The following is a 22737-nucleotide window of genomic DNA, read 5'->3' as shown; positions in this document are numbered from 1 at the left end:
CATGCATCCATCCATCCATGCATCCATCCATCCATCCATCCATCCATCCATCCATCCATCCATCCATCCATCCATCCATCCATCCATCCAACCATCCATCCATCCATCCATCCATTTCAGGTCGTGGGGAGCTGGTGCCTGTCCCCAGCAGATGTAATGTCTTCTTTCTTAAAAAACTGCGGGCATTTAACTTCCTGTTTGTTTTAGGACCCGTTTCAGAAGCTGCCCTCAGAGTTTCAGCAAAAGCTGACGGCGGAGGAGAGGAGAGGACTGAAGGCTTTCTTCGCCGTCACGGATGTCGACACCTTTGCTTTGGAGCTTCATGAAGTTCTGCTGCTGAAGACGAGCAGCTCTCTTCCTGACCAGGCCTACCAGCCGCACTGGGAGTAAGCAAAAAAAACAAAAAACAGCCAGGCTTCTGTTACGGGTTTCCTTTGGGTTGGAGGTAGCCACCAAAAGGTGAAACGGTCCCAGAACATTTGGTTTATTGTCTTTTTCTCACCAAGAAGTGTGCCCTTTGTCACTTTAAAGATGACCCCCCAGTCTAAAGGAATCCTGACATCTTTAATCGGGGGAAAGCGTGGCGGTCTGGGCCGGGACCCCTCCTGGCAGCCATCTGTCAGGGGGAAGCAGCTTAAGTTCTGCTGCAGGTCACCCCTGCTGAAGCAGCAGCTGGGCAGGGGCTCAGCAGGAACGCATGTGGTGAAAATAATGGATGCCGGGCGCTAACAGTCGTTTCCTCCCCCTCCTGTTTCTCTGCTTGCAGCATCAGGTCCACCTTAGAGGTCCACTTGGAGCAGAAAGACCTCCCTCCTCTGCTGGGGCTTGAAGAATTACCGGAGGAGATCATGCTGGGGAAAGGAGCTGATGTGTGGAGGGCGGCCGTGGAGTTTAAAAGAAAATAGAAAGTGCTGATTATAACTACTGTGATCACTTTAATCATTCCAAAATATCTGATACATATTATAAGAGTTAATGTGCCTTTTGTGCTTTTAAATATTCTAAATGATCAAGTTATTTAATTTCTTGTATAAATCAATAAAGTTTTTTCTGCTGTAAATTTGTTTTCTCTTAACTTTGAAGAAACTGTCAGTTTGAAAAGTCAACCAAACCGTTGCCCCGAGGCACGCCCCTTCGCTTGATTGGCACTCCCCTTCGGCCTATCACGTAGGAGCATACGGAGCCGCTGTCTGCGCTTCCACCAATCAAAGACGGCACTGGGGGCGGAGCTTGTCCGAGTGTCGTTGCCACAGAGATGATGCGTTATTTGGTTCGATGTGTGTTTATCCGCGGAGCACTTTCTCCGCTTATCAGAGGAGACATTTGGAGATAATAATATTAATAAAAATAAAAACATCACCTCGAAGCTGCACCGGAGATTTTCAGCTACGATGCCGTCCGGTTTGTGAGGTAAGAGCGGGTTTTAGCCCGGTTAAAGAACAGTTAGCTCGGAATGCTACCGCTTCTAGTTGTGTTATTATCGCAGGAATCCGGGATGATTAGCTCGATCTGTCTGCTCGGACAAGGCCGAAATTAAGCTGCTTTCGGATTTTTTTCTCGTGTTACGGTGAAACAGAGCCGGCAGTTTGACGTTATAAAGAAAAGGAGCAGTTAAAATTATTGTAGAAGTTTTAGCTTGCTAACTTACAGGTGTTGCATCAAAATCCGTCACCCCATCACATTCAGAGTTCAGATGTTTCAAACAAAAACACTAATATGTATCATTTAACTTGCGTTAAAATCACCCAAGTTTGTTATTATCTGAAATAAATACAGGGGTATAATTTATGCCTAATAAGTCAGACATAAAGCAGCATTGTAGTTAGTAAAGTATGAGTCAGTGTTGTGTTACACTTTAACAAAAATACCTGAAGTATTTGGGTCACAGAGCCTGTCTGGACACATAGTTTAATAATACACCTGCAGCTTTATTCTGATTTTCCTTTTGTTGTGATGGATATGATAAACATCATGTGAGTCGCTGTAAGAATACTTGGTTGGTTATTTTAAGTTCTCCTGTTGTTGTGGTACTTTGTGTGTTTTGCAGGTTTTAACAGGATGCATACGACACGAAGCCCCTCGTCCATCCCGACAGGCGCCCCCGGGGACGTCCTGGACCTCAGCCTGTCCGGCTCACAGCTCCCCATGTCCAGAAGACCCAGCAGTGCGTCTCCTGGGAAGTACTTCTGTCGGTCCGTGTCCGTGGCCGGGGACAGCCGGGGGAAACGCAACACGCTGGTGAGTGTCTGCGTTAACTCGTTACGTCTTCCTGCTCGCATGTTCGGAGTTCACCGCAACAACCAGGTCCTTACGTCCGCAGGGCGACGCCAGCGCCGGCAGCTCCCGCTCCATCAAGAACCTGAGACGGTCCAACAGCACCACACAGGTCAACCAGCAGGCCAACCTCAGCTTAAGGTGCAAACACACACACACACACACCTGCTGATGCAACCTGCAACATGCACAATCCAAAGAATCAACTTGGAGGCCGGTCAGGATGGAGACCTCTGCTTTAGAGGCTTGAAATAAAGATAATAACTCATTAATTCAGTTTTAATCATGTTTTTATCAAAAGTAAGCCTCGAAGGGACTCAGTGAAATGCAGTTTTATGGTGGATCTCAGAGAAAGATCACGCTGTGTGCAAACAGGCTAATAAACCACCAGCGTCATCTGATCAACATGTTTTGCTTCTTGTATTTTTAGTTTCATGCTGTCACAGAAAACTTATTTGCAAAATATTGAACTAAAGCTAAACTTTTCTGTTCTTATTATGGATATCAGTCCTTTTTATTTCCATGTTATATTCAGTCAAAGCTACAAAGAGCTGCAGGTTGCAGGCCTCTGGACGAGCAGAAAGGATGTTTTTCTTTCAGAATGATTATATCATCTTATTTTTTCTGGATCCAACCAGTTTTCTACATTTCTTATCACTGACATTGACACATGCATACAGAACAGGATGTGCCGATTCATGTCTGCAGAGCCTCGGGCACAGCCAGCTCTCGTTTTAATCCTACACTAAAACTATCCTTACAGAAACTTCTAAAATACGAAGGGCATTTTAGTTGTAAACTGTAGGAAAGATCAGGCGCCGTTGTTGTTGGTGAAACTCTTTAAAGCGGAGCGCAGCAGCTGGCAGCCCTGAAGCCTCGGCTCGTTAGACAATGGGGGCTGTGGCGCGCCGGCTTCTCTGTGATAAAGGCCGGAGAGGGGCTGGGTGGCTGTCGCTGGGGTCCTGGGGGTTTCCGGGGCTTCTTTGTCCCATTTGAGAGAGGGAGGGCCGGGACTCCTCGGGTCAGGTTACCCCCCTCCACCAGAAGCTGGTGAAAAGAGAAGTGTGTGCACGTTGTGGTTCTATTGTCCGGCAGCTGCCGCCGTGCCCCCCTCCCCTCCCTGCTGCTGAGGATGCTGAGCCGAGGGGCTTTAAATTTAAAGACACTCTAAACGCCCCCAGCTCCCCCTTAAAGCCTCTGGAGTGTTTCTGGATTCAACACCCCCCCTCCCTGCATCTATCACTTGTAGAACCAGAGGAATGTGCTGCCTGAATAGTGTTGTCAGATAGCTTTTCACCGGGCCAGCTGCCTTTACGCCCCCCCCAGCCCCCCGAAGAGACACACACTCATTTATATACTTACACAGTCCGAAACAGTCCTGAGCAACCAGACAGGGGGTCGCCCTGCATCTGCTCCCCAGGATGGAGGGGCTGGAAACCAGGGTCAGCAGGGTCAACATATGCTCACATTTCCATGGAGTCCATCACAGAGCCTGCACACACACACACACACACACACACACACACACACAGTCAGCTGAATTCCAGGAGTAAAGAAGATGAGGTCCTTTCTCTGCAGCTGTCATGACAACAGTTTTAACGTAAAACAGGAACTGAGCAGAAAATCACAGATCTGAGGACAGAGTCAGCTTCAGGCTGCCACGTCAGCCTTCTTCACTGCATCGTTCTGATCACATTACACAAAAAGGTTTCTTTCCCCCCCTCAGGGCTCTTATTTTCTCCGGTTTTTGAGATAAAAGCGTAACCCGTGGCTGCTTATTGTGTTCCCCAGTCAGAACCGGAGCGAGGACTACCTGGCCCTGTTCGACAGCAGCTCCGATGGACGCAAGAAGCTGGCGAGCCTCAGCAAGACATCACCAGAGAGAACCACATGGAACATCCTGGTATTTACCATCAAACATGGTTTATTTGGATGTACATCTCAACCATGAAGAGGAGCAGAAATCCTGAGGGGTACCGGTTCAGTCCGTGCTTCAGTATGAGGCTCACGCTCTGCAACAACAGGAAGAAATGAGAAATGCTGGTTCTGCACAGAGTTTCTCATTCACACGTTCATATATCCTCACTCATACACTGATGATACAGCGTCTGACCCAAGGACACTCCGGCACGCTGCAGGAGCTGGGGCTTGAACCCCCAACCCTCCGACCGTTAGGCCAAGCCACTCCGTAGAGTCTCAAAAGAAACAAATGCTGCTTGTTTGATTGTTTATTTATTTATTTTAATAGACGATAAAAGACAGAAAAACAAACCAACTTTTCTAGTTGAAAAGCTCCAAGGCAGCAGGTCATTATAACAAGTTAAAATAAAAAAAAAAATGCAATGTTAAGGTGCTTTTATTACACATAAAAACAAATAATTAAAAAAACAATAAAAAGATGGAATAATTTCGCCTCTCATGCTGAATACAGGTATCATTACACCCTAATAAATACATTCACAACCAGTGTAAGATTTAAAGATACAGCATTTTTTAAAGTATTTATCCTTTTAGGATCACAGTAGATTATAAGTTTAATAAGAAAATGTTTCTGTGTTTTTCAGGACGATCAGCCCAGAGTGTTTCCATCGCACTGCGGCTCCCGCAGTACCGGCAGCGTGGACTCGCTCACCAGCCTGAAGAAAAAAGAAGCTGGCATCAGTCTGGCTGCTACCTTCACTGCTAACAACAGGTGGGCAGCGTCTCTCACACACACACACACAGCAGTCCAGGTGTCCACATGCACGTCTCACGTTTCATATCTGCTGATCGCAGCAGCTAATATCACCACCTTCAAAACCTGCACCGGCTGCGTTTTTAACCTGTTCGGGATTTAATGCCCCGAGGAGTGGAAGAAATGAATCTGACCCGGTTTGTAAGATCTGCAGAGCTCCGGTTCTGATCTTTGTTCTTCACAGGAGCAACAAGGGAGCCGTGGGCAACTCTGTCACCACCATCTTACACAACAACCACTCCGAGAAGCCGCTCACACCGAAGAGCTCCAACCAGAAGCCCTCATTCAAGTAGGTTTCAGTCACTGCTGCTGTCAGCCAGCTCCGGATAGCAGTACCTTCAGTCAAGAACTTTAATTTTTGTTTTCCAGTAACATCATGAAGGCTACAGCAAACGATGAAGTTTTGCTGGAGAACAGCTCCGTCACCAAGTCCCAGAAGAATTTCTCCTCCTCGTCTTCCGCCTCCAACAACAGAGCTGTGGTTTTGGCTCCACGCAGCAGCCCGGTCCCGCCGCAGAGGAGAGAGGTCACCGAAGAGGAGGCCGAAAGGTCGGAGCAGCCGAACACCATCTCTGCCGTGTTACCTTTACCGTGTGACTCACAGCGCTCCTGTTGTTTGTCTGCAGGTTTATTCAGCAGGTGAACCAGGCTGCTGTCACCATTCAGCGCTGGTACAGACGGCACAGCAACCAGGCGGCGCTCAGGCAAATCCTGGCCAATAAAAGAAAAGTATTAATCCTTTTCTTTCACCCTCTGGCTGTAGAGAGGTTAGGCTCTTGGTTGCCCTGACTCTCTGCGACTCTGCAGGAGTGGGAGGAGAGGAAAGAGGAGGACGCTCAGCTGGAGCAGCAGCAGAGGAAGGCTGACGACAGGAAACGGATTCGTGAGGAGAAAGCTCGTCGTGCTCGTCTCGTTGCCATCCAGGTACAAACTTTGATTTTACTAGCTTGTTTGGCTGATTGAGGTCTCAAATTTTAAAAGTAATCTTTTAAATAAATTATAGTGGCAATGTTTAAGACTACAGAATAAAACCACAGAGATTAATTTGTTGTACTACTGTTGTAAAATAAATAGCACAGATTCCTGTAGTTACGCTTCAGGCTTGTCCTTTGTCTCCCTCTGGTGGCGCGTCACAGGAACTGCAGCAGAAAAGAGCGCAGCGAGCTGCAGAGGTGCAGCATGATGCCGAGCTGGAAAACTCGTGGGAAACGGGTGCAGTGGGAAGGAAAAAGCAGCCCAAGGTTTCCGTCGGCATTAAAAGCCCGGCCTCGCCGAGCAACAACAGCCTGATGTCACCGACTCACACCAAAACTAAAAACACAGGTTAACGAGATAAACCACTCTGTAGACACCACTGAACGCTTCTACATAATCAGTTGGTTCAGAAAGCATTCATTCTGGCTTTAGCAGTTAGATCTGAAACAGACATGTTTGTTTTTTGTTTCCTCAGACTCCAACCTGAATGTTCCAGCTGAGATGTGTGAGCTGAGCTTCAGGGCTGTTTCTCCAGCCTTGTCCAGTCACAGAAGCTCCCAGTGTTCTCAGGTAACTTGTCACAACTCGAGTCACTCTCCGAGTCTTTCATTGATTATAAAAGCCTTACTTTATATATTTTTTGGAGCAGGAGGACAGAGCAGGAGGAGAGAGTCAGCAACAGAAGAGCGACAGGAAATTGATCCGTAAAGAGAAATCTTGTCTGACCCGCCTTGCTGCCCCCCAGCAGAACACTTCTGATGTGTGCAAACTCTGTTTTTAGGCCTTCAGCTGGATTTTAAATGAAAGCATATTTAGATTTTTCTGTGTCTCTAAGGAGCTGCAGCAGAGAAGAGCAGAGCGAGCTGCAGAGGAGCAGCATGCAGCCGAGGGTGCAGCAGGACGTAAGAAACTTCTGAGGATTTCACCGAGCAACAACAGCTCGAAGTCCCCCACAGACACCAAAACCAACAACACAGGTCCTGCCTGTCTAATACGTCTACAGTTTGCATATCAGCTATCTGTTTTGTTTAGCTAACATTTCCAACAGTGTGTGTTTGTTTCTACAGACTCTAATTCAAATGCTGTGATTGATGGAGCTGAGCTCAGCTTCAGACCTGTTTCTCCATCCAGAGGATCTCAGTGTTCCCAGGTGATGAACTGAACTTTATCTACGGGTCTCCTCCCAGCAGTTCTTGTCTCAGTCTGTTTGTTTCGGTGCTTCAGGAGGTCCTGCAAAGGTCTGTGAGCGTGGACGAGCAGCGTCAGGGAGTCCAGTCCAGCAGGCCTCAGTCTAAAACCACCCTGAACGAGCTGCTGGACACCCTGAAGCTGTTAGAAGAAGAGCCGGAGAGCCTGTCAGAGCCGAGGGGCTGTCTGAAGGAGAAGTACGCCTGGATAGATGAGGTCAGTGTTCAAATCATCGTTCACACAGAAACTGTCAGAGACTTCTGATCCAGCTTTAATCTGCACCTCCTGAAAGGATGGAGACTCAAACTCTCTGACTGCTGACAACCTGGAGCGCCACGGCCAGCTGAGCCACCACCCTGCACTGCCAGACGGGGGCGCTCTCCTCTCAGAGGCCAAGCTGCAGAGCATCATGAGCTTCCTGGACGAGATGGAGAAATCTGAGCAAGAAAGACCTCGATCCGTCACGTCAGGGTTGCACAGAGAGGTCAGCAAAGCTTCCTTCATGGTGCCTGGTAGCTCAGGTTCAACTGACAGTCGGAGGTTTTTAGTGGAAAGGCCTGGTTCTGACAGCTGATTGTTGGTGTTTTCAGGCTGTGCTGTCTGAGGAGGAGCTGGTCGGAGCTGAGCAGGTGTCGGCCACCGCAGCCGAAGTCTCCAGCTCCATGATGAGAATCCGGCTGGAGCTGGAGGAGAAGAAACGCACCGTCACCATGCTGCAGACAGCTCTGGTGAGGACGAAGTCCTGCACCACGTATGGTATGCTAGCTGCTGGAAATGTTGAGCTCACAGCCATGTTTCTGCAGACTCAGCAGAGGGAGCTGACAGCGAGACACGTGAAGGAGACGGAGAAGGAGCTGAGCAGGAACTTCCAGCTGCAGAAGGAGCAGTACGAAGCCACCATCCAGAGACACCTGGCGTTTATCGACCAGGTGAGGAAACGGGCAGCTGCTTTGGAAACGCCGTTTGTTTTTGGAGTGAGTGAGACGTGTTTCGTGTGTCTGCAGCTCATCAACGATAAAAAGGCTCTGAGTGAGCGCTGTGAAGGAGTGGTGGCCGAACTGAAGCAGGTGGACCAGAAGTACATGAAGAAGATCTCCCAGATGCAGCAGCAGCATGAAATGGTGAGACGGTCCTCTGCAGTCGTCAGGGTTCACTCTGCTTTGCTTCTCCTCTCACTGGAATCTACTTTTCTCTGTTCCTGTCTTTTTATCTGTTTTCTCGTCTTTTAGGTGTGGCAAATTCTCGGCCCCTTGTGTGAGGTAACTTCCCTTTCTCCTCTGACTCGTCACCTTTCGTTCTTCCATTTGTTTCTCATTTCCACTTGTTTGTCCCACACCACTGCTCTTGGACAGTTGGTCTGCATGTGAGCATCTTTTTTTTAAATTCATCTCAACATTTACATTAAAACCTACAGTAGCTTTATTTTCTTAGTTTCTTATTAGTTTCAGCTTCTCTTCTGTATATTCAGCTCCCACTCCTGCAGTAAATCCTTCAGCAGCTTGTTTAATGAACGTCTCAGTGGAGTCACGGTTATTCTCTGCTATCTGATTCGTCCTCTGCAGGAGATTAAAAAGTTAAAGGACCTGATGAGCGCCACAGAGAAGATCCGCAGAGAGAAATGGATCGATGACAAAACCAAGAAGATCAAGGAAATCACAATCAAAGGTAGAGACTGAAAGGAAATGTGAGGTTGAATATTCGGGGTTATTGTTGCAGTTAAACAAGTCAGGTTACAGTTTATTAATGTCTGATTCAGCATGACTCAGCACAATGTCAGCCTCATTATCAGTTCTTCTCTGTAAGCAGAGTGGCTCATAAATCTATATGTTCAGGAATAATAAAAGGATTATTCCTCCACACTGCAGATGTTGGAGGTGCAACCCGCCTGTTAGGGAAATATCCTGTTTGATCAGGGATAATATTACACCTGATCAAACAGATCTTTAATCTTTATTTCACCCAGAATGAGTCGGATCCTCTGAGCAGATGTGTCGCACCTCCAACACCTGCAGGCTTGAGTTTCAGCTTTTATTTCATTTTCCTCTCAGGACTGTCTTGTAGTTACGTTACGATCTGTTCAACAGATGAAAATATTTTACACTCTTACCTGTAATTCCTCTGGTTTATTTTTATAAATGAATCCATTTTAAAGAGCGTTCTTTAACCAGAACACAGAGGCTGTGTTTCCTCCTCACAGGAAGTGTGACCTCTGACCTTCCGTGTCTGAAACACCAGATTAGTAAAAAGAGATGTAAATTAGATTTACTTGCTGATCTGTGTGACTAAATGTTTTTTTTTGTGTCGCCTATCAGACGTGCTGATTTCATGCAGAGTCACGGTCTGTTTGTAAAGTTATTTTTACTGCTTTGTTTTGTCTGTGTTCTGCTGGTTTTGGTTTGTCTCAAACCTCCAGGAATAGAACCTGGATCATCAGCAGGTTGTTTTTGATCAAACAAAAGGCCACAGCTGAAGCGTAAACTTTGTGGTTTCCTGAGTGGTTGGAAAACATAAACTTCTCTCTCCTCCTCCCAGGGCTGGAGCCGGAGATCCAGAAGCTGATTTCTAAACACAAACAGGAGCTGAAGAAGCTGCGGACGCTGCACGAAGCTGAGCTGCTGCAGGCGGACGAGCGGGCGGCGCAGAGATACGTTCGTCAGAGCGAGGAGCTCCGGCTGCAGCTGGAGAAGGAGAAGAAGGAGGAGAGCCAGAGGGAGAGGGAGCTGGCCAAACACAGGTGAACACTTCGGTCCTCTGCTGCCTGAGTTCAGCTCCTTCAGCAGCTCGTGGTCCATCTCTGAGGTGTCTTTGGGCTTCAGGTACGAGAAGCAGCTGCAGGAGGAGGAGTTGTCCCTACAGCAGCAGAGGAGGCGTCTCTACAAGGAGGTGGCTGATGAGAAGGAGAGGCTGGCTGAGCTGGCTGCCAGGTGAGGTCAGAGGTCATCTGCAGCTACGGGCAGCTAGAATGAGACAAATCTTTAACCTACAGGGGCTTTTTATCTGATTACCAGAAGAAAATTATTACAGCTTCTGAGCTGAAGAGGAGATCTAATGAACTAATCATTCAAAATAATTAAAAACACTTTTTACTGGATGATTCAAACTGATCAAAGGACGTTTTATTAATTGTAAAACCACATAAAATATCCTGTTATGTAAGAGGTTTTACAGAGGAAGAAGAAGTGACCTTTCTGTCCCTGTTTGTGTTCGACGCAGGCAGCGCGGCGAGCTGGAGGACCTGCGGCGGCAGCTGGAGGAGAACAGCTCTCTGGCTGGGCGAGCCCTCCGAGACGAGATCGATAAGAGCCGAGAGGAGCAGGAGAGGAGGCACCAGGTGAGGAGACATCCTGACGGCTCGTATCGTGGAGCCCGAGGCGGGACCGCAGCTCAACGTGGCGTCTGTTTGGCTTTTAGATGGAGATGAAGGTTCTGCAGGAACGACTCGGCATCGAGAAACAAACCTGGGAAGAAAACTACAAGAAGAAGGAGGTTTGTTGTTCCAGCATGAATCCAAGCAGCTTGTTCCACTTTGACTTATAACCACGTAATACTTTAAATCAAAACTCATGTTTGTATCTGAATGTGTGACCAGAAGCTGAACTTTTCTACTACAAATGATCTTGTTTTTCCATGCAGGGTTCCTGCTCCGTCTTAAATAACATGGAATTAAATTTGATCTGAAATTTGATCTGAGTGAAAGTGAAAAAAGTGAATAAGAATCTGGAAAACAGAAACCCAGAATTAAATACAGTACTCTAACAATTAGAAAAGAAAAAGGGGGTCTGTCACTCCCAAATCTTCATGCTTATTATCTCGCGGCTCAGCTCAAAACAGTGGTTCAGTGGTGTGACCATAATTATGAGGCAAGATGGAAAGAATTAGAAAGCAAATACGGAAACATTCCTATACAAGCTTTGATTGGGGATCAGAAACTTGCAGCAGCATGCCAAAAAAAATTAGATCCCCTAGTGTCATTTACCCTTTCAATCTGGTTTGAAGTGGTCAGGGAATTAAACCTAGGTAGACAGATACGAGTTCTCAGATGGGCCGCTTTCGACTCTGATTTCACCCCCAACCAATTGGACTCCAGCTTTAGAACCTGGTCACAGAAAGGAATAACTGCATATTGCGGAATACTGGACAAAAAGTCACTGCCAAGCTTTCAAATACTTCAACAAAAACACGATTTAGAAAAAGGGGATTTTTTTAGATACTTACAACTTAGACAATATATTTCAGCAAACATTCTGAAAGCCTGTACCGCAGAGTCTAACGAGTTAATTCAGTTGGTTTCACAGACTTACTCCAAGCCTGGCAAGATTACTATTTCCAAACTTTATCAGGGATTGTTGAGATCCAAAGGAAATTCAACAGACTATGTTAGGAAAAGATGGGAGAAAGAGTTGAACATTGAAATATCACAAAAGCAGTGGGACAACATGTGTGAATCCGCTGCTACAACATCCTCCTCAAACCATTGGCGTGAATTCAGTTGGAAAAATTTGTTACGTTTCTTTAGAACACCAAAGCAGCAGCCTTATAGAAACCCTGATGCATCTAAATGCTGGAGGGGGTGCGGGGTCACAGAGGCAAATCACTCCCATATTTTCTGGTCTTGCATTAAGATAAAGACTTATTGGAAGGATGTTCTGGGGAAGATTGAGTCAATTTTGGGTCTTAAATTCCAACAACCCATTATGTTACTGTTACTCGGAGCTGTTCCTGAAGGCCTAAACGTGAATGACAAATATTTATTAAAAATCTTCAGTGCTACAGGCAAGAAACTGATTACTCGGAAATGGCTTCAACCTGATCCACCAACGTTAAAGGACTGGCTGGTACTGGTGGAAGAAACCCACCAAATGGAAAAGTTAACGTTCATGCTGAGACTGCAACCGGACCTTTATAAAAAGAGATGGAGCAAATGGACTAAATCTCTAGAGAGCGATGAATAATCTCCCTCTGTATACTCTCCCTCTCCTCTGTTATTTAAAAGCTGCTCAAAAAAATGGAAATGATATCTGTTTACGGTTTTCACCTGTAATATGTTTAACATAGTCAGAATGTGAGTAACTTCTCTTGTCGACAGTCTGTTTTTTTGGTTCTGAGTTTGTATGGGTTCGTTTAAAAGAAAAACTCTCAATAAACAGAAAGTAACAAAAAAAAAAAAGAATCTGGAAAATATGAGAGCTTCCAGATTTTATTACCTAATAAAACATATTAATGGAGTAAGATTTTAACCAAAGTTCAAACTGAAACCTTACAGACATCTGGGTCAACAGAGAAAAACGAAGTTTGTTCGCCCGCAGGAAGCCTGGATGCTGAGCCGCGAGCGAGAGCTGAAGGAAGAGCTGCGGCGAGAACGGGACAAAGAGATCGAGCTCGCCATCTGGACGCTGGAGGAGGAGACGAGCAGAGACAAGGAGGAGTGTGAGAGGGCGGCTGACAACAGGTATTTATTTTGAAAAAGACATAAATAGACTACATTTGTCAAAGACAAAGTGCTGATCTCCTCTGGTGCCGTCGCAGGATTTCATCAACAAACCCATAATGCTCGCTGCTTTCAGGGTGAAACGCTTGAGGGAAAAGTTTGAGTCTGAGCTGAGGGAGCTGGAGCGCTCGGAGAGGGCCGCCGTGGAGAAGCAACAGGAGCTGAGGAGGCGGCAGATGGAGATGGAGGGAGAGCTGATCCGGCTGCAGGCGCTGCTCCGACAGAAGGAGCAGGAGATGGAAGACGTCACTCAGGTGAATAACGGGAACACCTTCAGGTTCCCATCCGTTTCTGCTCCAAACTAAACGCTCCGGCTCGTCCTCTCAGAGCAGAGACAAGCTGGCGGAGGAGCGCCGCAGCCTGGCCGAGGTGATACGACAGGAGTTTGCGGAGCGTCTGGTGATGACGGAGGAGGAGAACCGCCGGCTGAAGGTGGAGGTGTCAGAAGTGCGAGCGAGGCTGAGGTTGGAGGTGGAGAGGCTCACCCGGGAGAAGGAGGAGGAGCTGGCCGAAGTCCACCAACGGTGAGCTGGAAGGAGCTCGTTGGGTCTGATTCTGAAAGGCCTCGAAAACACATCTGTGAGCTGGGTGTAACGCTGACCTCATGCTGGAATGGACCGAATGTTTGAGTCACACACAGAGGTTCTGTCAGGCTGCTCTCAGAAACCCTACAAACACGAACAGCTGCCTGAACACAAGAATCGTTTTTATACCTTTGTGTCAGTTCAGTTCAGTTCAGCGTTCCTGCAGCAGAGCACAGCTGTCAGTCATCAGGAGATTCCTGTAAGTCTAAAACATCAGGTTTTACTGGTTGTAGACAGAGAGCCTCAGGTCACGCTGGCACTGAGCCATTTGTTTCTGGGTCTGCAGTAATTAAAACAATCATCCAACAACAAAGGTCGATGTGTTGTAATGTCACAGAAATGTGGGGACGAGTGTTTCGGGACCGTCAGTTTCAGGGAAACAGGCTGACGGCTTCATCTGCTTCCTGTTGATGAATCACAGCCGACTGATCCGTGAAGAAAATTAATGTTAAAGTCAACAATCATGGAGGTCCGTCTCAGCTCCTGCTCGTCAGAACCAGCCTCCTTCATCGAAGCGCTCTGGTTTTTAACTTCCTGTTTGTGATTCGCAGAGTGAAGTCGGCCATCTTGAAGAAGGAGGAAACTGTGAAGAGTCTCCGAAAGCAGCATGAGGTCAGTTTAACAAGACCCCAGTTCTTTAGATCAGCTGCTGCGACCCTCAGACAGGTGCTGTCTCACCTGCTGCGACCCTCAGACAGGTGCTGTCTCACCTGCTGCGACCCTCAGACAGGTGCTGTCTCACCTGCTGCGACTGTCAGACAGGTGCCGTCTCACCTGCTGCGACCGTCAGACACTAGTTGGACTCAAAGTTGTGAGAAAATTAGTTTTTGAAAATCACAACCTATGTTTGTGTTCACAGCGTTTCTCTGATGGTCCCGGCCTCAGAGATGAATCTGCTGGAGCTCACTGTAGAGATCAGGACAGGCAGATTTTTACTAATTATTCTTTATGACTGCTGTGGTTTTTAGGCCGGGGCTGAACGGCTGTAGCCTCAGATGTTTTCTGTCAGAGGAGAAACTGCGTCTCTACGGCTTTAATTAGGGAGACTAAATTGAGACAGCTCGTCCTAAAGGACCCACAGGTGGCCCAGTCGTCACACTGTGTCCTCAGACAGCGTCCTCACAGCTGCAGACGGAGCAGAAGATGTTCCTGTAAACAAATCGGGCAAAGCTGCCGCTGACTGATTCAGTCTAAATAAATGTTGCACTGAAATGACCGAGCCCATCACATTTACATACACATGGACAAATATGCAAATTAGGTGATGACAACTTTGTAACTTTTAGGACAAACTCTACTTTTCTTACTGAGGAGTTCGAGGAAATGAATGGACGTTCGGAGACTCGTTTGTGAAAGCTGCTCATGGTCTCAGTTTCATTGCAGTGAGACTCAAAAAGACGAGCATCAGGTGTTCTTTGAACGTCTCATCCGATCAGTTTAGACGCTGAATGTTTTGAAGTAAACAGGTTTTAATGCAGCACAGATCACATCAACCTGTTGAGGGGGTTTCAGGGCTCTCCTCTTGTGATCCGGTGATGAAGGTTAGCTCCAGGTGTGACCCAACAGGAGGCAGCCCAAGTAAACACTGTCCTCTCCTCTGATAGGCTGCTGTGAAGAGGGCGGACCACCTGGAGGCTCTGTGGGAGCAGCAGAGGAAGCAGCTGCTGGAGAAGTGACTGACAGGAGGGCCTGCTGCCCCCCCACCCCACCCCCCCAAGCTCCAACTGCTGTTTCCTGCAAGACTCAACCTGTGGGAGGAAAGAAGGCTGGAAATGTGACCTACCTCAATGAAATGTTCGTGTTCTGTACCGTTCCCGTCCCATGAGGAACACTTTGTGTCCTGGTGCTGCCGACCAGGAGGCCCCGCAGATAAAGGATCACACGTGGACGTATTTGTCTTATTTCCTGTTCGGAGGAGGATCCCTGCAGACTGAACCCTCTCTGCCATCCCGCTGCAGACTGGAGGAGCAGGAATGTTCACGTTCCTCCAGATGTTTCTGAGACGAGCCCCGACCTGCTGGTGTGCACCCGAACGCAGCAGACTCAAACACCAGCTCTCTGATCTGCTGAGTCATGTTTGTGCCAGCGTCCCCCGGGGGCGAGAGCTAATTACGAGCTAATTTCACCTCCCCCTCCCCACTACCACGGGACCAGCTCTGAGGCAAAATATACAACCCCCCCATTCCAAAACAGTTACTAGACTGTAAAATGCAAGGATTGGCAAATCTCATAAACACATATTTGAACATAGTAAACAAATGTTTAAACTAAGAAATCTGTAGTTTTCTGGAAACAATAATGTAGTTTTTAGTTTATGGCAGCAAAGTGTCTCAGAAATGTTTGGACAGGGTTTGAATAAGAAACAGCTGGAGCAGCATTTTGTGGCTAATTAGGTTAATTAGTGGATTTTCTGTCATAACAACAGAAAGACCACAAATATCAAACATTCTTTAAACAATTTTCATTCACATCAGTAAAAGACTGGAGATAAAAAGAGGCTGAATCTGTCAGAAGGAAAGATGGGCTGAGAGAGAAACAAGTTTCTCAATCTCCCGTCATCTACCGATCTGAAGAATGTGGTTCAGCTTTTAGTTTAAACCTGTGGGATGTTTACTGCGTTCCACTGTGAATAAATGTGGGTTCATTTTACACACTGTGGTTGTAGATGGAACAAAGCGGGCCGACGTGAGGCAGACGGGTTAGAACGAGTGCAGGAGGTTGGTAGGCAGGGGCGCAGGATGTCTGAGGGCAGATGATTGCAGAGGGTTTCTGAATGTGAGGAAGAAGAGTGAAGAAGGAATGCAGATGGGAAACAGAGCTGGTGGGTGGGTCTGAGGGGAGCAGAGGGGACAAATCCAATCCAACACTCACAGATCTGCTCCAAGCAGGAAATGTTTCCGGATATTTCAGATTTCTGTTCCTATCCTGCCGAGAGAAACTCCTGGAAGGCCACCATGCTGCAGGTTTCAGGTGTTTCTCTGTTCCTGCAGAACCTGAAGAGCTGCTGGAGAGCAGAGAAACATCTAAATGTCCTCCAGGACCAGGACCAGGACCAGGACTGGACAGGATGTGAAGCACCACAGTCTGAGCGTTAAAGATCAGATCATATTTATTCTTTCTGTCTTTTATTTATTTCTGGGGTCGGCGTCTGTCCACAGAAAGGTCAAAGATGTGAAGCCGCTCTGAAGCTTCATCAACACGTTGAATGTTTTTGTTTTTAATAATTACTCATGGGAACAGTACCTGAGTGTCGGGTCGAGGCTGTAGCAGTGTGCCGTTCTCAGCCACGTGGGGAGAAACGTGATCCTGTGAGGCGGATGATGTTCCAGCAGATCGTGGATCCTGTGTCCTGCGGTCGCTTCACTGATTCATGTGAATGTTGCTGTTGGCTGAGTGAAACCCGGCCTGGGATTCCTCTCACACACACACACACACACATCCCAACACTTTCACGTTCATATAAACTCCCCACGTCTCGTTCCAGCTGGCATTTAGTTCACATCTGTATCCAGATCCTAAACGTTTTGTTGTTTCTTTTTACGGCGACGGTTTGAGAACTGTGAAGAAGATTGTGACTGATCTGTCAACACAAAGAATAAAACTGAAACCCCCAGTTTGTTCCTCGTCTCTGTTTGCTGTGAGAAAACAGTTTTGTTGTTTTTGTCCCCCGCCCTCCGTCTCTTTAACACTTTAACCTTTGTGTTGTTTTGTCATTGTGACTAATCGCAGGATGTTTCCATTTATACGTCCAGATCTGAGCCACTTCCTCTCCCCTCAGTTCTCACTTCCTGCTGCTCGTTTCAGCAGATAAACCAAACGTCAGGGGCTGGTTGACGCCTCAGGAGGAGGAGGATGAAATGATCCCCCTCCTTTCTCTCTGCTCATGTTTGACTAACAGCCAGCAGCTGTTGCTTGTTTCACAATGGCCCCGCCCAGCCAGGATGCCAGAGGAGCGGCGCTCATCAGATGAGCAGCAGAGCTCTGCGAGACGAGGACGACTCTGAACATCTCCTGCCGGTGAGACCTTTTAGTTCTTCTTTGTGTTGGACGAAAAGTTTCTTTGTGTTTCTGTTTAGCTTTGAAAAGAAGCTCCAGCTGTCAGCTTGTTTTAAAGTGTGTCCCAGTTTTATCTCCCACCACATTCCTCCCATTCCCCTCAGCCTCAGCCTTCTCCCACAGAGCCGTGAAGCGGTGTCACACTCTGCTGTCCACGATTCTTGGTTCAGATCTCTGTTTTTCAGCTCCGTGTTAACATCTCCGTGTCCCCCCCCTCAGGCAACTTTCACTCAGCTACAGTTTGCAGATAAGCACGAGTTTCCCACGAGTTAGCATTTCTGGTTTCCTGCGCTTCCTGGGAGCTGTAGTTCAGTAGTTGTGAGGCCTCAGTAAAGGTGAACAGATATGAAGACCATGGCTCTGCTTGTCTTTGTGTTGGAAAGGTTTCTTTAAACGGGGATCATGTGGTGCTCTGTTGCTGCTGAGAGATAAAGTTTCCCCTCCTGAGTGTTTGCCCTCATTGCAACTGTCTCTCGACAGACGGCTGGAAAATTAAATCCTCACCTCCTGGTTGGACCGAGCCGGAGAGCATCCTCCTCATGTTCCTGCGGGTGGAGCGGAGGGCACAGCGAGCAGAACCGCCCTCTTCCTGATGGGGACGTGGCTGCAGAGGAGGCTGCTGGCCTGCGTGGGGGTCGTCACCTGCCTGCTGTGCTTCTACGTCCTGTGTCTGAACACGGAGTGGCCCCTCTCCTGGACCAGCATCCCCCCCAGGAGCCTGCACAGCCTCACAGCAAAGATCAGCAGGTCAGGCGTCCACAGACTTCAGATCTTTGGCTCTTTAAACAATATCACATGATCTAAATCCAGCGGAGCGTGTTTCACCTGTTCAGAGATCGAAAGATCTAATTAAACCTTTACTTCATTCAGCTTCATGTCTCTGTGGTCAGAAATGAGTTCAAATAAATACCAACAGTGACGCTTCAGAGAAGGAAAAATAGAACAAATTTAAATTAACAGCAGCAGGTTTTTATTTATTCAGGTCCAGTTTCTTGTTTTTAAGGATTCATGTCTGTCTGTTAGCAAAATATCTCATCAACCACTGCAGGAATGAAACTTTCACAAAGTAAACACGTCTGCAGCTGTCGTTTCTCAACATCTTGGTCTGAAAGTGTCCTGAAAGGCAGCGAGCGATAATTATTCCTTCAAACGTTTCAGATGACTCATTTTTAACGGCTTTAATTAGTTTACGTGAATTCCAGGATGGTTTCGTGTTTATAAACCAGTCTTTCTACAGCGTCTTAAAGTCTTATCAGGTCAGCTGAAGGTTGACTGCAGTTAGTCATTAACAAATGTATTTAAGTTGTTCAGATTTCCCAAGGAAAGTCAGCTGTCGTGTTGGGTGAAGGTCGGCGGCTGTAGAAGCAGAGATTTATAACACTTTCATGTTTATCCTGAATCTGTTCCATTTAACCTCTGAAGGCATCATATTTTATTCTCTTCAGTTTGCTGATAGGTTTTGAGAGTTTTCTGTTTCCTGACGTTTCTTCTGTTAAACTCTGAGTCATCGGTTATTTTCTCCGAACCGAAACGCTTCCAAGGTGTGTCCTCTTTGTGTTTTGACCGAGGAGGACGTTTGATGGACAGGACAACATAAAACTGTCCAACAGACGGAGGACATCTGAGCAAAGCTTCGTCCAAACCGACGATCTTTACTGAGAGGAAGAGTGAAACTCTCATGTATGAAAAGCTTCTGTAACCCCCGCCTCCTTCCGGGTCATGAGCAGTATGAAGGCTTTCTGCACACACACACACACACACACACTTCAGCCGAATCATTGTGGTCTCAACAATAAGCCCCACAGTTCTCCAGCTGCTCTAATGAAAGAAATCCCCTGAAGTTATTGGGCTGGAGCTGCTCTCTCACACACACACATGTAAAATGTGAGCTTTGTTTGTTCGGGCAGAGGTCCAGCTCTGAGAGCCAGCAGGTCCCCGTCAGACCCATTAAAGTCCAGCTTTGAGCCTGAGGACATTCTGCTCGCTGCGCTCCGTCTGCAGCTTGTCATGATGAAAGCTTTTATTGTCCGTAAAGAACGAGATCTCCTCGGTTCTGTCGTTTCCCTGATCTGGATCCTCTCTGCCGAGTTTCAAGCTTCCTGGTAAACTTGATTTGTCTCGTTTGCTGCTTTGTTTACCTGATAACGCCTGTGAGGAAGGAGAGCGTCGCGGTCGCAGCAGACGGGATCTTTATTAATGCTGGTCGTAATAAACCCAGCAGGATCGGACGATTATTTTCTCATTCTGATCTCAGCTCAAGACTTTTCTGCTTCAGTTTCTGACAGATGTGATTCAGATCAGCTTCATCACAGAAAAGATTAACTTGAACACAACTGCTGCTCAGAAGACTGAAGTCAGTTTGATAAATTAACCAAAATATCTACAAACTTTTATTTTTTAACTTCAGTTCTGTTTGAGCTTTTTTGATTTCAGGTTTTCTCCACATTAGAAGGCAGTTTTTATTACTGAAATAAAGATCAGATTTTCTGCTTCTGTCCTGGTTCTGATTGTTAGAATAACTTAAATTACACTTTTTCTTCTTTTTACATGAAGAAAAACACAAAACCCGACATTTAACTCGAGTAACTTTAGAATCGTCTCATATGAGTGCATTCGACCTCATTTCCTGTTGTTTTGTTTCTACACCACTCCTTCTGTCGCTGGACTCTTTCCTTTCAGAAACCAAATCCTGTCAGACTTTCTGACACGGGTTTCATCAGCTGAACAGTTTTTACAGCTCCTCTCAGCTGCAGGGCGTTTTGGTTTTTAGCTGCAGGTTTGAAATGTTTTAAAATCAGAAACGGCTTCTGTGGATGAAGTCACGTTAATCCAAGTCTTATTACTGAGAAGATGCTGCCACATTAACAGACGGGTTCTGTTTGGGTCCACAGCAGCCTGAAGGACTTCCCGAACAGACTGATCATCCCTGACCTTCGACCCCGCCCGCCCCAGACTAAAACGGGCCCGGAACTGCTAAACCAAACCTTGGACCTCTCAAAGTCCGGTTCTGAGAAGGACAAGAAGAGCAGCAAACATCCCACGGACCCCCCCTTCATCGGGGACTCCTACATCAGTGAGAATGTCCCTCAGAAAACTGTAAGTTTGACTTAAACCAGGATGACTTCATTCATCCGATATGGGGTTCTGATGTCTGGAGGCACTAATGAAGAAATCAGACACAATATAAAAACACTGCCAGCCTGGTGTCTGGGTTTGCAGACGTGCTTTAAATGGTTGTTGGTTGTTGCATTAAAGAGCGACTGTCGTGAAAACTGCGGCCCAGCGTGTGTGTGTGTGTGTGTCCCATATTCATGTGACCACACTCAGAAATCTGCTGTCGTATCTTTACTTTATATTTAATTTTTAAGTTTCAGGTTTGGGCAGAAAGTCCAGTTGGACTCTTCAGGTGGACGTTTGTCTCCAAGGCTGCAGGTTGAAGATGAGATTCTTCTTCAGTTAATGATTTCCAGTCATCATCTCTTCCTGAAGAGAGCTGTCTGGTTTTATTACGCCTCCCTTTAACGAGTCTGCAGCTTTCAGATAAACGGAGCAGCCGGGTCCTCCCAGAACCTTCTGAGGAGCTGAAATGTTCTTTAAAAGGCTTCAGTTTGCTCTAAACTTACTTGGATTGATTCCTGAACTTAGTGAAACATTAATGGCAGGAGGATAAAGAGTCAAACAAATCCTGGTTGGTATTCTGATGACATCTGAGCCCTCCGGGCCTCAGGTTCCTTTAAAGGCTGTAAATGTCACATGTAAATGTCTGGTTTATCATTGGAGTTTCCTGTGAGGCTCAATGGATGCTGGCCTTTGTTCCTAGTTAAATATTTAACTTATAAATTCTCTGTGAGCCATTAGGAGCTCGTCATCTTTCTGTTCCCATATTTATTTAGCTTTTACCTGAGAACTTAAAACAAGGAAATGTCCTGAGTGTTTGTGTTGAATCAGAAGCTTGACTGTTTATATTTACACCGTGTTCCTCGGAGCAGGAAGCATCTAAACCAACAAACGGAGCCGGAGCTGAAAGATGGCTGAGACAGCAGCTCGAGGAACTTTTCTACTGTTCCGCTAACTAATTTCTGCTTTTTATTTAGAAATGATGTTGAGGAAGTTGTCAAAAACACCCCGGGGGGGGGGGAACCAGCTGATGTTTATCTGCTGGAGATGGAGGAAGAGTTTTATTCTGATAATCTGAACGCAGCTGAAACCAAACAAACCACACAAAATGTCAGGATGTCACCTGACCTCCTGTAACAGTCGTTTGGGGGTCGTTTTGACGATGTCTCCGCTGTGTCTTCTGGTTCCTCGCAGAACTGTTCCTCCGGCATCCGAAGCCGGATCAAGGAGTCTGAATTTGGAGGCCGATTTCTGGAGCACATTCCCGTCCTGCAGTGGGCCAAACATGTGAGTCCGGAGCAGTACGAGCGTCTGAGGCGATATCCGGGAACGCACGGCTGGGGAAACTTCAACTACGACAGTGAGCAAACCCCAACTTTAGGTTCTCCGAAAATCTTTTAGAAGAACTTCTTGGTTCCATAAACTCAGCGTCTGACCTGACAGAAAACTCCAACCAGGAAGTTAACCAACCTTGTCCTGTTTGTTGCACCACCCTGTAGCTCAGTCCTCCTCTGAATCTAATATTAAGTTTTTAAAGCAGAATTTCTCCCACAGAACCACACGTTCTGTGTGTAATAAATCAAACATGTGACTCTGTGGGTGGATCTGAGTGATGCAAGGATTCATTGTGTAACTTGTTTTGGCCCTCAGCTCTGGCGGGAACTCTGTCGGTGCTGAACTCGTCGGCGAACTGGCAGATGTTGGACGACTGGGAGGCTCAGAGGAATAAATCTGAGTGCAGCCGCTGCGCCGTGGTGGGAAACGGAGGGATCCTGAGGGGTTCGAAGAAAGGGAAGGAGATCGACAGCCACCACTACGTCTTCAGGTAGGTTCTGACCCGGTTCTGCAGAGGAGCCGGTGATGAAAGGAGAATAAATCTGTTTATTTGTCCTCAGGACCAACGGGGCGGTCGTTAAGGGCTTCGAGGAGGACGTGGGGTCTCGGACCACCCACTACACCTTCTCCACAAACACCCTGATGAACTCCATGAGGAGCTACGCCGGCGCCGGGTACCGAGGCCCGCCGGTGTCCCCGGTGAGGACAAAGACAACCTGTCCTCCTTTTTAAAGGCAGAAATAAAGACCTGCTCTCATCGCGCTCTGCTGCTTCCACAGGAAACCCGATACGTCTTCCTGCCTGATCACGACCGGGACTACCTGCTGATGAAGGCGGCGGCGACGCACACGGCGGTGGAGAGGGGACCAGAGCGGGCCAAAGAGTAAGGAACACGATCCAGGCTGCGGTGGGGGCGGGGGACCTGCAGACACCTGAGGAACCTGCAGGAGGGAGGAGGGACAAACGTCTCCCTGGGGGGGGGGGGG

General features: G+C 47.2%; 3 protein-coding genes and 1 long non-coding RNA gene across 7 annotated transcripts in view; 3 read left to right on the top strand and 1 right to left on the bottom strand.

Moving 5' to 3' along the window:
- rnf213b (ring finger protein 213b) overlaps positions 1 to 1060 on the top strand; it is a 44579-nt gene extending 43519 nt beyond the window's left edge. For both annotated transcript variants that reach the window (XM_037980962.1, XM_037980963.1), the window contains 2 exons: positions 208 to 386; positions 767 to 1060. In XM_037980962.1, the coding sequence (XP_037836890.1) occupies positions 208 to 386; positions 767 to 905 (318 nt within the window). In that variant the 3' untranslated portion in view covers positions 906 to 1060. The remainder of the gene's footprint in view (positions 1 to 207; positions 387 to 766) is intronic.
- Positions 1061 to 1232: 172 nt separating this feature from the next.
- On the top strand, positions 1233 to 16856 carry cep131 (centrosomal protein 131). Of its 3 annotated transcripts, XM_017432617.2 has the most exons (30): positions 1235 to 1410; positions 2048 to 2238; positions 2321 to 2415; positions 4066 to 4177; positions 4839 to 4966; positions 5193 to 5297; positions 5378 to 5557; positions 5635 to 5737; positions 5816 to 5932; positions 6145 to 6331; positions 6459 to 6553; positions 6633 to 6743; positions 6819 to 6960; positions 7051 to 7133; positions 7208 to 7387; positions 7464 to 7655; positions 7762 to 7899; positions 7975 to 8100; positions 8176 to 8292; positions 8401 to 8430; positions 8734 to 8836; positions 9704 to 9905; positions 9988 to 10095; positions 10385 to 10502; positions 10583 to 10657; positions 12478 to 12620; positions 12736 to 12913; positions 12987 to 13183; positions 13795 to 13855; positions 14848 to 16856. In XM_017432617.2, the coding sequence occupies exons 2-30, from the start codon at positions 2059 to 2061 to the stop codon at positions 14917 to 14919; spliced, it is 3678 nt and encodes a 1225-aa protein (XP_017288106.1). In that variant the 5' UTR covers positions 1235 to 1410; positions 2048 to 2058; the 3' UTR covers positions 14920 to 16856. The 3 variants fall into 3 exon arrangements, with proteins under 3 accessions (XP_037836895.1, XP_017288106.1, XP_017288107.1); XM_017432618.2 differs by lacking the exon at positions 8401 to 8430 and having other exon boundaries at positions 1236 to 1410; XM_037980967.1 differs by lacking the exons at positions 12987 to 13183; positions 13795 to 13855; positions 14848 to 16856 and having other exon boundaries at positions 1233 to 1410; positions 12698 to 12837.
- On the bottom strand, positions 6795 to 15165 carry LOC119617894. Its single transcript, XR_005234345.1, has 3 exons — positions 15027 to 15165; positions 10356 to 10641; positions 6795 to 10128 (listed from the first exon to the last, which is right to left on the bottom strand). It is a non-coding gene; the product is annotated as an uncharacterized LOC119617894 (long non-coding RNA).
- A 272-nt stretch (positions 16857 to 17128) lies between the features above and the next one.
- The window catches only part of st6galnac (ST6 (alpha-N-acetyl-neuraminyl-2,3-beta-galactosyl-1,3)-N-acetylgalactosaminide alpha-2,6-sialyltransferase), an 8386-nt gene continuing 2777 nt past the window's right edge, over positions 17129 to 22737 (top strand). Inside the window, exons 1-7 of the mRNA XM_017432644.3 lie at positions 17129 to 17260; positions 17780 to 18046; positions 20191 to 20395; positions 21611 to 21776; positions 22067 to 22241; positions 22312 to 22450; positions 22531 to 22634. Coding sequence (XP_017288133.1) covers positions 17892 to 18046; positions 20191 to 20395; positions 21611 to 21776; positions 22067 to 22241; positions 22312 to 22450; positions 22531 to 22634 — 944 coding nt within the window. The 5' untranslated portion in view covers positions 17129 to 17260; positions 17780 to 17891. The remainder of the gene's footprint in view (positions 17261 to 17779; positions 18047 to 20190; positions 20396 to 21610; positions 21777 to 22066; positions 22242 to 22311; positions 22451 to 22530; positions 22635 to 22737) is intronic.

The sequence above is a fragment of the Kryptolebias marmoratus genome, linkage group LG17 (assembly GCF_001649575.2).
Source record: "Kryptolebias marmoratus isolate JLee-2015 linkage group LG17, ASM164957v2, whole genome shotgun sequence".
NCBI lineage: Eukaryota > Metazoa > Chordata > Actinopteri > Cyprinodontiformes > Rivulidae > Kryptolebias > Kryptolebias marmoratus.
Note: the sequence above shows the minus strand (reverse complement) of the source record. Positions and strands in the feature narration are given on the sequence as shown.